The sequence below is a fragment of the Carcharodon carcharias genome, chromosome 15 (genome assembly GCF_017639515.1).
Source record: "Carcharodon carcharias isolate sCarCar2 chromosome 15, sCarCar2.pri, whole genome shotgun sequence".
Lineage (NCBI taxonomy): Eukaryota > Metazoa > Chordata > Chondrichthyes > Lamniformes > Lamnidae > Carcharodon > Carcharodon carcharias.
Window position 1 is genome coordinate 46,431,106 of NC_054481.1, and position 13,241 is coordinate 46,444,346.

The 13,241-nt window shown below is 41.3% G+C and overlaps 1 protein-coding gene across 1 annotated transcript in view; it reads right to left on the minus strand.

The window, feature by feature from the left end:
* sdk1a (sidekick cell adhesion molecule 1a) overlaps positions 1-13,241 on the minus strand; it is a 954,785-nt gene that overhangs the window by 313,214 nt on the left and 628,330 nt on the right. Inside the window, exons 10-11 of the mRNA XM_041207300.1 lie at positions 10,325-10,441; positions 8,655-8,822 (exon numbers count right to left, since the gene is read on the minus strand). Of these exons, the coding sequence (XP_041063234.1) occupies positions 8,655-8,822; positions 10,325-10,441 (285 nt within the window). The remainder of the gene's footprint in view (positions 1-8,654; positions 8,823-10,324; positions 10,442-13,241) is intronic.

Here is a 13,241-nt window from a genome sequence, read left to right on the forward strand (position 1 = left end):
GACAATTGAGTATTCTGTACAACAAAGTTTATCATTTCATGAATTAACTTTATGGGCTCTGACATTTTGCAAGGATTCATTCTGTCTCCTGTTGTAATGAGACAAGCAGTAATGTCAAGCTAATAAAGCTGTTTTAAAAAGCATATGAAATTCCTGTTTTTTTTTAATAAGGACAAAAATCAGGAAGTAATTCTAAACCTTTATAAATGACTGCAATACAGATCTCAGACAGAGTATCATGGTCAATCTGGGCACCACACTTCGGGAAGAATGTTAAGGCTTTGGAGAGAATTATCAGAATGATACCAGGGAAGAGGCATTTCAGTTATGTGAAGAAGGTAGAGAAGCTGGGATGGATGTCTTTAATGAAGAGAATGTTAAGGGGAGATTTAATAAAGCAGCTCAAAATAATGAAATATAAATATGTAATGAAATATAATTAAATAAATAAGGAGAAAATGTTTCCACAGGCAGAAGGTCTGGAATCAGAGGGCAGAGATTTAAGATAAAAAACAAAAGAACCAGAGAAAAGATTAAGAGACTTTTTTTGTGCAGTGTATTATCATTTTTTTTATTCATTCACGGGATGTGGACTTCACTGGCTGGGCCAGCATTTATTGCCCATCCCTAGTTGCCCTTGAGAAGGTGATGATGAGCAGCCATCTTGAACTGCTGCAGTCTATGTGGTGTAGGTACACCCACAGTGCTGTTAGTGAGGGCGTTCCAGGATTTTGACCCAGCAACAGTGAGGAAACGGTGATATATTTCCAAGTCAGGATAATGAGTGACTTGGAGGGGAACTTCCAGATAGTGGTGTTCCCATGTGTCTGCTGTCCTTGTCCTTCTAGATGGCAGTGGTCATAGGTTTGGAAGGTGATGTCTAAGGAGACTTGTTGAATTTCTGCGTGCATCTTGTAGATGGTACAACTGCTGCTACTGTGTGTCGGTGGTGGAGGGAGTGAATTCTTGTGGATGTGATGCCAATCAAGTGGGCTGCTTTGTCCTGGACATTGTCAAGTTTCTTGAGTGTTGCGGGAGCTGCACTCACCCAGGCAAGTGGGGAGTATTCCATCACACTCCTGCTTTGTAGATGGTGGACAGGCTTTGGGGAGTCAGGAGGGGAGTTACTTGTCACACAATTCCTAAGCTCTGAACTCATCTGGGTGCCTAAAAGGGCAGTGGAAGTGGATTCAGTAATAACTTTCAAAAGGAAATTGGATATATACTTGAAAAAGAAAAAAAAATTGCAGGGCAATGGGGAAAGAATGGGGGAGTGGGGCCAATTGGATAGCTCTATTCTGTTCGTGGCAAATACCACTCATGTTGCTACTGCATAGTAGCAGCATGAAACAGCTAGCTTCACCTGTTGCTCAAAATTTTGAGATACTTTGCCCTTCCAGAATAACCTGTGGTAGCCGGGGCATTTTTCAGTGCCGAAAGATACAGGTACAACTTCCTTGATGTACCAGTTCAGGAATCTGCCGGGGTTTCTCTATCACGGTCCACTGGAAGCTTACCTTCACTGGTCAGTATACACGTTGGTATTCTTACAGTTCCACACGCTATAAGATTGGTCTTATGGTCAATCCAGAATCTGAACTGGACTAGCCATATCAATACTGTGGCTACAAGAGCAGGTCAGAGGCTAGGAATCCTGCGACGAGTAACTCACCTCCTGACTCCCCAAATCCTATCCACCAGGGCACAAGTCAGGAGTGTGATGGAATACTCTCCACTTGCCTGGATGAGTGCAGCTCCAACAACACTGGAGAAGCTTGACACTGTCCAGGACAAAGCAGCCTGCTTGATTGGCACCACATTCACTAACATTCACTCCCTCCACCACCGATGCACAGTAGCAGCAGTGTGTACCATCTACAAGATGCACTGCAGGAATTCACCAAGGCTCCTTTGACAGCACCTTCCAAACCCACTACTACTACCACCTAGGAGGTCAAGGGCAGCAGATGGATGGGAACACCACCACCTGGAATTTCCCCTCCAAGCCACTCACCATCCTGACTTGGAAATATATCGCCATTCCTTCACTGTCATTGGGTCAAAATCTTGGGACTCCCTCCCTAACAGCACTGTGGGTGTACCTACATCACATGGACTGCAGCGGTTCAAGGTGGCAGCTCATCACCACCTTCTCGAGGGCAATTAGGGCTAGGCAATAAAAGCTGGCCCAGCAAGCGAAGCCCACATCCCGTGAATTAATAAAAAAAAAGGGCCTGAGCCATTTGCTCAGCATGTAAGCTTGATGCTGAAATAGAGCACATCAAAGGTATCCTGCAGGATAACAGCTATCCTGATCAGATCATTTCGCGCTTATATCACGCGAACTCATGAACGAGCCTAAAGCTATCACTTTTGGCCCTGAAAAGTGCCCAGTCTACCTCAGATAACCCTGGAAAGGTAAGGTATCTCAAAAACTTGGGCAACAGGTGAAGCTAGCTGTTTCACGCTGCCACTATGCAGATAGCAACACAAGTAGTATTCACCACTAACAGGATGCTGCTGTCAAGCCAAAAAGACATTCTGCCTATCACACAAAGGAGTAATGTGGTATATAAAGTTCAGTGCCAGTGTGATGCTAGGTATATAGGCCATACGTCCCTAAGACTGGCAAATCACATCAAACAGCATGCCCCAGCTGCTGTTCACAATGGCAAGGTACAGACCGTACCCAACCAGCCTATGCCTGCAAAACTCAAAACACAGTGTCCAACATTAGACGCAATTCTGTGATTGCACAACATTTGCTAAATAATTCTCAGTGTGCCAAGAATTACACTGACAACCAATTTAAGATTGCCAGTCGGGCTCGCAGTGTGGCACGTTTACGTGTACTGGAAGCTACATCTATTCATACACAGGGCCCTGTTCTTTGCAGACAGAAAGAACATGTACATATATTGTGCCTGTTTCAGCTAAATAAAATAAGTAACAGCCATTCACTGACTTATTCCTCAGGGCAAAGCATTGGGTTAAATTTCAAACAATGCTTGGCAGTTAACTGTCAGTCACCATCCCTAGTGCATTCTCCATGGCAACGCTCTACCAATCAGAGTCCACTTGCCAACCAATCAGCACTTTCTTCACGTACAGTATAAATTATTGTTTTCCCCTTATATTGGTATTCATGCGAAGTGTCCTGATGAGTGCAAGTTGAAAAGCTTTGACATGTCTCTTTTTTCAGCAATAGTCAAGTTCTGTACTACCAAATGACTATTTCTATGATCTATGGTGATAACTGGTAGAAATGACTATTTCTATGATCTCTGGTGATGACTGGCAGAATTCCTACTGAAATGGTGTAGAGCTGTTTTTATCCATTTATACTGCTTTTCTGAGGGTTCCGCTGGCCTCCTGGTGGAGTTCCAGTGGGACAGCAGTACAACCCCCCTAGAATTTCACAGCCATGATTTTTAATCTTAGTCTGATACATGATTGTTGTTAGTTGATAAAACCAGTTGCACGGTGAAAACATGAAAACAACAAAAAATGTATATGTTTTTGGGGGGCAGAATCACTGTAGCCATAGTGTTGTACAATAAAGCATATGGGATCCTAAGTTTTATACAAAGGGGCATGAAGTGCAAAAGTTATGAGGTAATGCTAAACCTATAGAAATCATTGGTTAAGTCACAGTTAGAATACTAGGTTAAGTTTATGGCACTCTATTTTAGAAAGGACCATAAGGAGAGATTTAATTCTTGATTATATCAGAAATGAAATGTTTTAATCATGAGAAAATGGGACTGGCAGCAGGCTGGAAATACTTTTGTGACACCAGGAGAGGTATCTGATGCTGTTTAAGGCATTTCCTTATTTTTCCAGTCTCGTCACAGCTTTTAAATAAAATTAGGAAGACTCAAATAGTAACAGAAAACACGATTCCTAGGGAGCAATTAATTGTCTGATGTCCGGTTAAATGTTGAGGGCATGTCGTATTCAGTCACGTAGAATGCTGTATTTTCAATTGACACATGCTAACTGATTGTAGAGAATGAGGCAATGCCTTTACTTGATCAATCAGAAAATATTCATCAGGCAAAAGCATATAAATAGAAAATTATGTTACAAAATGTACAGAGCTACTACAGCAAAATTATTAAAATAGAACGATGGGGGAGTTCACTTAAAAACGGTACTTTGCAACAACTCTTCCTGATTAGGTGGATGTCTCTGAATCAAGTTACTCAGAAATCCACACAAAGTAGTTTCTACCAGTCTGCCAGATATGAAGTGTAAACTCTCTTCTTCAAAGGAAAACACTTCCATGCCCAAGTCCGAAGAACATAGACACAGACTAGACTGGAAAGAGCCAAAGTTTGCAGACTCTTTGTATGTGTAAGATTGCTGCTGGCTATTTAATCACCAGCCTAACGCTAAACATTTTGCAGCCGACAAACATGCTGCACTGATACAGGTACCGCAGGCTGAAGGGTTTTCTGTGCTGTACGATTCTATGATCTCCATGTAAGCTTCCTGATGTTTGTTCAGGCATGGCAATCCTCACCATCAGCCCCTGCTTTATGAAGTTATCTGGGGCTGATTGACAAGTCTCCCAGCTCCGGTGATAATATGTAGGAGTACAGGCATTGACTGTCATCCAAATAATTGGAAGATGTAGAAAGAATCCATTCTTAACATCAAGAACAGTTCCAACACAATACTAAAATAAAAGAAATAAAATAAAAGGGTCTCCAGTCAAAATATTAACCCATCTTTTCTCTTTTCTAATACGGACGTGTACATTCCTAGCTTCATTTTTGTTTATTTTAGATTCCTACCACTTGATTTTTTTCCTTTTTATCTCAAACTAATAATGCAATCACATTTCAATCCTTGGCTGATGAAAGAAAAATTTGTCCATATCACATCATTTTGTTCTGTAAAAAATACATTCAGGGCAAAACCAATCTGTACTAAAAACCAGCAAAATCAGGGCCAAGGCTTTTCACTGGGCAGGCAGGCACGCACCCGACCCACTCGAGCATAAAATGACACGCGATGACATCAGGCGAGCATCCCTATGTCATCACACACTCATAAGATATTTCGGTTGACGGGTGCACACGGAGGTTGGCAGTGTGGTCGCTGACAATTAAAAGGTCTATTATGGCCACTAACAATCCAATTGATTTAAAATTTTCGCTACCCATCCAACTTTACAGTTGGCGGGCAGGCGAAAAGGCCAAGAGACCTTTGCATATTTGCAAAACCTCATCCACAGGTGGGACAAGGTTTCGCACCTTCATTAAAGAAATTTTTAAAAATTCATTCTAATTTCTCACACGTTCTTGCTCATGTGACACAGCTGTCTCAGGGAGCTTTTCCAGCGGGCATCTCCGCGCATACACGCAGTTCGCACTCACCCTCCTCCCCCCCGCTACAGAGGTAGCGCTGAGCGTTGCAGCATGCGATTCAGGCTGGTCGGGCCTTAAGTGGCAATTGCGGTCCGGCTCCGATTGTGGGCGGCGGTCGGCTTCCTAACTGCCCCCACTTGCCTGACGAGAGCAAAATTCTGAGGACTGAGCTTTCTTCATGGTAGAATTTGAAAAATGGCTCAGAAAAAGCACATAAAGTACCTGCCTCCGCTGTCGCTCTCCTTCTTCCCTTCCTAAATTCCTACCCTAGTTAAAAGCAGTTAAAAGCTCACCCCTCCTGACAAGGAGCTTCTAAAAGCATTTTAACAATGCAACAAGGAGGACTTCATTCAAAGCATCAACTTCCTTCCGCTTTGAAGTTGTGCCTAGTTTGCTTTTAACATTCAGCTGACTTCTGTCAAAGCCTTTCTGAAACCTTTTCAAATGAGCTTTGTGCAAAAAATGGCCCACAGGTGCTAAGTGGACAGATCAATTTCTGAGAAAGTCACAAATGATAATGTGGGTTGCAGATGTAATCATCAATGGCAGTAAATGGGGCAAGCAATTATCCATAAAGGTGCTAAAATGGGAATTAACTCAAGATTTACACTCAGGATGAAAAGTGAAATGTGCTACAAAATGTTAAGTGATCAATGGAAGCTGAATGAAGGCTCAAAAAGGTAGCTGCATTTAAATCATTTGCTTTGACAATTTACTGACATAAAGCATGTTAAAAATCTATTAGAAACTGCATTTACTTCCACAGATTACTCCATTTCACAGGTCCCTGCTGCAAATTACTTTTGTGCCAAAGTCATATTTTCCTTCATTGTTTTTTAGCTTTTTCACCTTGAGTTATTTCTAATATATTTTTAAGTATAATTTTAAAATAACCTATTTTAAAAATAAATAAATTTTGCTTTTCTATTTTACCTTGATTATTTACTCAGATTCTCGGGCACAAAAGGGTGAATGTGAGTGGGGGTGGGGCATTGGACAAACATGATCTGTGTTCTGATTAGGCAGGGAGAGGTGCTCTCAGCAGGACAATTTAATTTGTGTTCATTTACTGAGATGAAATGTCTCTCTCTAACACAAAGCTCCGATCTGGTGCCTAGAGAGGTGATAGAATTGACCTCAGATATGGCACTCACAGGCTTGGGACTCACCCTTGAGTAATAAACAAATTGTCATGAAGCCATAATAATGTCTACAGTGTTATTGAAAATTATTTTAATATAGAGTTCTAGTGCTGTCTGTGTCTATGTGTGTGTATCTTAATTGGATTAAGGCCAGCGGGTCTAGAGGCTTTGATGTATAGAAGAGAAGTGGGTTTCAAATGTTAATTAGGTAAGCATAGGAAAGCTAGAAGGTGAAATGTAAAGGGAGAAATTTACATTTTTAAAAGAATTTAAAAGAATGGGTGAAATATTACACCCAGCCAGAAGAAGCCAAACAATGTGTTTATTTTTTCCAAAGCGTACTAACAGAATTGGTGCTATGAAAGGGTTTTTTTGTTAGAAGAGGTAAAGTTCAAAAAACCTAGTGATATATGAGAATTAGCATTCAAAAGAGGAAAATACATATGAAGGAAGAGAGGGCTGTTGGTAAAAGGAGCGGGATTCTAAGATCTAAAGCCTCCAACCTCAAGCTGCCGTCTACAAGGACCCAGAGCTGAAAGAAACTCATTTTGAATGTGGCTGTACAGGGTGTGCTTTGTCAGGGATCTGTTTAAATCTGTGGGGAGAATTTTCTCCCCGTTAGGGGGGGTTGGGTGGGAGCGGGCGCGCAGCTGATTGCCGTCCGCAATCGGTTGTACGCAATCATTTTACATGGGCGGGCCAATTAAGGCCTGCCTAGCGTGACACGCACCCGGAAGTGCTGAGTGCTCCCTGTGCAGCCGGAGGAGGAGGCAAAGTCGGGGCCTGCGCTCTTTCGCACATGCACATGAAACAGCGCGGAAATCTCCCTGAAGCACAGATCTGCCTCAGGGAGATTACTTTGATATTTTAAAATTTTAATAAGGAAAAAAAAGTTTAAGACATGTCCCCTCATGTGACACTGTCACATGAGCTGGGACATGTCTATGAATTTTATTAAAAATTTTTATTAATGTTTTAAAACCTTCATGAAACCTCATCCCGCCTGTGGATGAGGTTTCATGATAAATGCAAAGGCCAGTAGGGCTCTTTGCCTGTCCACCAACCTTATGGGTGGACGGGCAACTCAATTAATTATTTCAATTGGAATTTAAATGGCCTTAACAGGCCTTTGACAGTCCGGCAGCCGACTCCGGTGTGCGCCTGCCGAACGGAAGATCGGAATGATATGCGGTGACGTCGGGACGCATGCCCGACATCAACGCGCGTCATTTTACCCGTCGGCAAGCAGGGCCCACCCCCGCACACCAACCCAAAGATTCTGGCCTATGTGTTTTGCTGTTGCCTTAACGGAGGTGTGTCTGGGAGTCAGATTAATTAGGGGATTTTTGGAAGTTATTGTAGAAGTAATTTGTAGACATATGTATGTGCTTACAATATTTTAATTAATAAATGTTTAATTTAGTTTTATAAAAACTCTCAAGACTTGGTGGTCTTATTATAACTGAATTTAAAGCCTACATCTCGAAACATACAAATTGCAAAGATTGGTTATGACAGTCGCTTCAAGTTTCCCATTGGGATTTGAACAGCTTAGCATTTATCATCAGCTGTGTCATAATAAAATATATGCCCTAATTGCAGCATGTTCATAATATACTCCATAATATAAAATCAAAATAGCTTGTTACCAATAAATAGTTGTTAAATACTCCATTAGTCCATGAATAGTTAAATCATACAAATTATTGCGAACCCCAGGTGCAATATCGAGTTCATACTCTGATTTAGTTTATCTCAACCAGAGTAGAGGCACTACAATTGGCCTTAGTTCCCCTCTCTTACTGGGGGAACATTGGTTGAGTTTCCCACTCCTGATTGTGACCCCTGCTGAAAATTGAGTATGTGTGGGTATTGGACAAGGATAGGATTGAGCTTGTCTCTGGTGTCCATGGGGTTGAACAGCCTATCAAGATTCACTCATGAATAATAGCCATTTGGCAGGAATACTAGAAAACTGCCAGCAATGATGGAATTGTGCCCCATAAAGACATTCACATCTTCAGAAAAATAATGAAGAAAACTGCTGAGAGCCTTTTTAAGAAGACTCTTAAGGCTTTTTAAGAAAATAGATTTGTTGATACCAATTCCAATTTCATTCTTATTTTTATGTACTTACTCCACACAGTGAGATGAGCTGATGCGTTGACCGCTCCCTTGGAATTCACTGCAAAACAGGTATATGTCGCTGCATCTTGAACAAGGGCTGGTTTTATCAGCAATCCACCCGATTCCAGAAGTGCAAATCGTGGAATTTGTATTGAACCACTCGCCAAAATCTTATTACCTGTAACAAAAAAGCTATTCAGTAAATGCAGACATGCACAAACAGACATCTCCCAGTGATACACAGGTACAGCAATGTAGACAATGCAAAAAAAATCTATAAAATGAAAGGAAGAGTGAGAGAAAAGGCAACAAAAACGACTTTATTTACAAAATATTAAGTGTCCCATTGCACTTCCTAGGAACATCATCAAACAAAATTTGATATTGAATCACTTAAGGAGATATTAAGACAGATAACCAAAATCTTGATCAATCAGATAGATTTTACGAAGCGGTTTAGGGAGGGAATTCCAGGGCTTATGTCCTGGCATGGCCACCAATGCTGGAGCAATTAAAATCAAGGATGTTCCAGAATTAAGTGAGCCTGGATATCTTGGAGGATTGTAGGGCTAGAGGAGAAATCAGAAATGGAATGGGGGTAGGAAGTGTGAGGTCATGGAGGCAAACAAGCAGGATAATTTTAAAATTGCATTGTTGCTTAACCGGGAGCCAATGTTGGTCAGCAAGCACTGAGGTGTTGGCTGAATAGGACATGGTGCGATAAATCATGTCATCTTTGTGAGTTATAAAGTTTCTCTGCAGTTCTTCAACCTGCATCAATTTTGTAAAATTTTAAATATTAATAATCAATGTTTCTTGTGCCTAGTGGTTGCAACAATGAGGTAAGAGTCCCTTTGATTGGTTAATTGCAGATTCAATACTTCTTCCAATGAGATTCTCAGCTATTCTGCTAAGGAAGAAAAATGTTGAATGGGTGGGATAACCACCTGTCAGTGATATGTGATTCCTGCCCAAAAGTGAGGTTGGCATTGGTCTGGAGGAAGGTTACCTACCCTGTTCTTTGTAATGTGCATTATATGTGAATTACATATATGAAGTGAAGGGAGTTCATAAGTTGAGGAAATTGGGAATAAAAGTGCAAACATTTCTTCGTAATACAATAAATGCCCCAACAAAAGTTTCACATTTTGACTATAAAACTAATGGTCAAATCAGAAGAACTATTTGCAAGTCAAACTTCCACAAAGCTCCTTTCTTTGTTCTGTCCTTTACAAATTAAAAAAACTAAAAGAAAGGTATGAGTTTTTTGAAAGAAGAATGGTGATCTGGCTGGAGACTGATTATATACTTTCATTATTATATCTGGGAAAGCCTGGTATTACAGAATGTAACATTTGTACTCATAGTCATTCCCACTTAAAGCATGAAGTGATTCTGCAGCTGACTCCCCTGTCCATCATTACTAGTTCTGGTGAGAATTACATACTTTGAAAAAAACAAACTTTCATTAGAGGAGTGCAGAGTTCATAAAGAGAGACCTTTTAAATTTTGAAGCAAACATTTTGACCACTAGGACTGGATGAAAGAATTTTTCTTGATTGTTGTTGGCAGCGCATAGGAAAGCAATTCAGATATTGATATTTTAATATTTGTGATAGAGTGAAAAGTGAAAGCAAATTGTTCATTTTTTCCCCCAAAGTAATGTTTTATAATATTTGCCTGTCTTCCATGTAATGCCGGGCTTTGGTGCTCCTGAAACTTCACAGTGTAAAATTGCAGCTGCTCCATCTGTTACTGCAGTGTCTGATGGAGCTCTGATGAAGGATGGTGCAATGTCTGAAAAATACATCAACAAAATTAGAATAATAATTTTAGAATTTCTATTTGGGCAGGATAAATAAACCTAATTTGCTTTGATACAAAATCCTTTTTTTTTAAACATCCCATCGCATTATCTCAATCACAGACAAACTTCCTTCCCTTCTAAGCTGACTGCGTGTATAAGCAATCTGGTAATTACAAGACAGAACATAGTGGGCACCTTAGATTTTCTCTTCACAAAATTTATCTCTTGTAAGACCTCATGTGTAGAAGATTAATGATAATTTCTGGCCAAACCCTTAGTCTTTTTGTCAGCCGTAATAATGCATTCAATAAAAGAAACTACCCTTTCGAAGTTGATGCAACTTAAGACAAGCTATTGATAACAAAATTCTTGCCACATTAACAAAACTGAAGCCACCTTTTTGGCTATTCTGGCACCTTTGCCTCTGGGTCTGATTGTATCAACCTTTTCACTGCCCAGGGATGCGAAATCTGGTGGTGTGAAAACTTGAGCATCAGCCGTGGCTCAGTTGGTAGCACTCTCCCTGAGTAACAAGGGTCTGGATTTCATTCCCACCAGCTGGGCCTGAACACAAAAGAATCAAGGTGACACTCCAGTGCAGGACTAAAGGGGTGCTACAATGTCAGAGGTGCTATCATTCAGATGAGACTTTAAACTGAGGTCCTGTCTGCTCTTTCAGGGGGACATAAAAGATCCACGGCCATATTTTGAAGAAGAACAGGGCAGTTATTCCCTGGTATCCCGTTTAATCAACATCACAGGTTATTTGGTCATTATCACATGCTGTGAGTGAGAGCTTGCACCGCACAAATTGTCTGCTATGTTTCCAACATGGCAATAGTGCCTACACTTCAAAAGTACTTTATTGGCTGTAAAGCATTTTGAAACGTCATGAAAACAGCTACATAAATGCAAGTCTTTCTTTCTTAGGGCAGGGTTTGAAGATTCTATAAGGCCTATTCCTGGGTGCCAGGATAGCAATCTGTGATTACCCCGTGCCTTGTTGAGTTGAGGCAGGCAACATACAAACTTTGTGCTACCTTATCAACATGATTGTAGCGTGCAGCCCATCGCCTGGCTTCATGCTCAGTAGAGAGCCCAGAAGTGTGTGTGGCTAACACATTACACAGTTAACCTGAACTTCTGAAAGAAAGCCTGCGTCTCTTAAAGGAGAGGTGCACTCTGGCTACGACTGCTGCTAGAACAGTATCAGAAAGGAAGACAAGAGACTGCAAATGGAATGACAGGCCAGAGAGTACTCCCAGGTTTTCTGGTATGCAGCTGGAGGCCTTTGGGATGGGGGCAGAAAGGAGAGGTCATGTTTCCACTGGGGGTAAGGAGGCCTTTGAGGCTCACTCTCTGAAGGAAACAGGAGCAGGTATCCACAGAGATCAATCCCCAGAGTCTGGACACAAGGGTCTAGCTGCAGTCCAGAAAAAATTCATATACCCTACATGAATAGAAACACAGAAAATAGGAGGAGTAGGCCATTCGGGCCCTTGAGCCTGCTCCGCCAGTCATTATCATCATGGCTAATCATTCAACTCAATAGCCTGCTCCCGCTTTCTCCCCATATCCTTTGATCCTTTTCACCCAAGAATTATATCTAACTCTTTCTTGAAAACCCATGGCCTAGGTCTGTGAGTGCATCTTCTACTCACTGCACCACTATCCTGTTTAATGCACCAAAGCCCCATCGCTCATCCATCAGCAATGAGGACTCATGCTCTACCTCACCCTCACAAACTTATCAATGCTGCCAGCCTCACATCCAACTCTCAACTTTCCACATAACAAGCACATCGCCCAAACATATTGCAACTCACTCACTGATATTTTTCTTTCTCTTGCACAAAAAGGCAAACCTGTGGGGACAGACACACCTGCATCACTGAGCCCCAATGAGATGGTGCTCCACACTACAGGGCCGGAGTCATTGAGGTAATGAATTTTGCGTCACTGGGAACATTTAGGATGATGGCAAGCTTCTGGATTAAGCACCTTCTTCCGTCAGTGGTAGAGAAAATGCTAGAACCTATTCTAAAGGATGTTAAAAGGACACTTGGATAATAATGATATGATTGGGCACAGTCAACACGGATTTATGAATGGGAAATCTTGTTTGACAAACCTGTTAGAGTTTTTTGAGGACGTTACTAACAGAATTGATAAAGGGGAGTCAGTGGTAGTATACTTAGATTTTCAAAAGGCTTTCGATAAAGTCCCTCACAGGAGAGTGATTAGCAAAGTTACAGCACATGGGATTGCAAGTAATATACTGCCATGGATTAAGGATTATTTAACAGGCAGAAAGCAAAGTAGGAATGAACGAGTTATTTTTGCGTAAGCAGGCTGCGACTAGTGGGGCACCGCAAGGATCAGTATTTTGACCCCAGCTGTTCACAATATATATCAATGATTTGGATGTGGGCACAAATGTAATATTTCCAAGTTTGCTGATGACATAAAGCCAGGTGGGAATGTGTGTTGTGAGGAAGATGCAAAGAAGTTCAAGGGGATTTGGAAAGGCTTCGAGATTGGGCAAGAAGATGCCAGATGGAATATATTGTGGAAAAAATGAGGTTATCCGCTTTGGTAGGAGGAACAGATGTGCAGAGTATTTCTTAAATGGTAAGGGACTAGAAAGTGTAGATGTACAAAGGGACTTGGGCGTCCTCATCAGTAAGTCGCTGAAAGCTAACATGCCGTGCAGCAAAGAATTAGGAAGGCTGATGGTACATTAGCCTTTATTGCAAGAGGATTTGAGTACAGGAATAGCTAAGGGCAGAA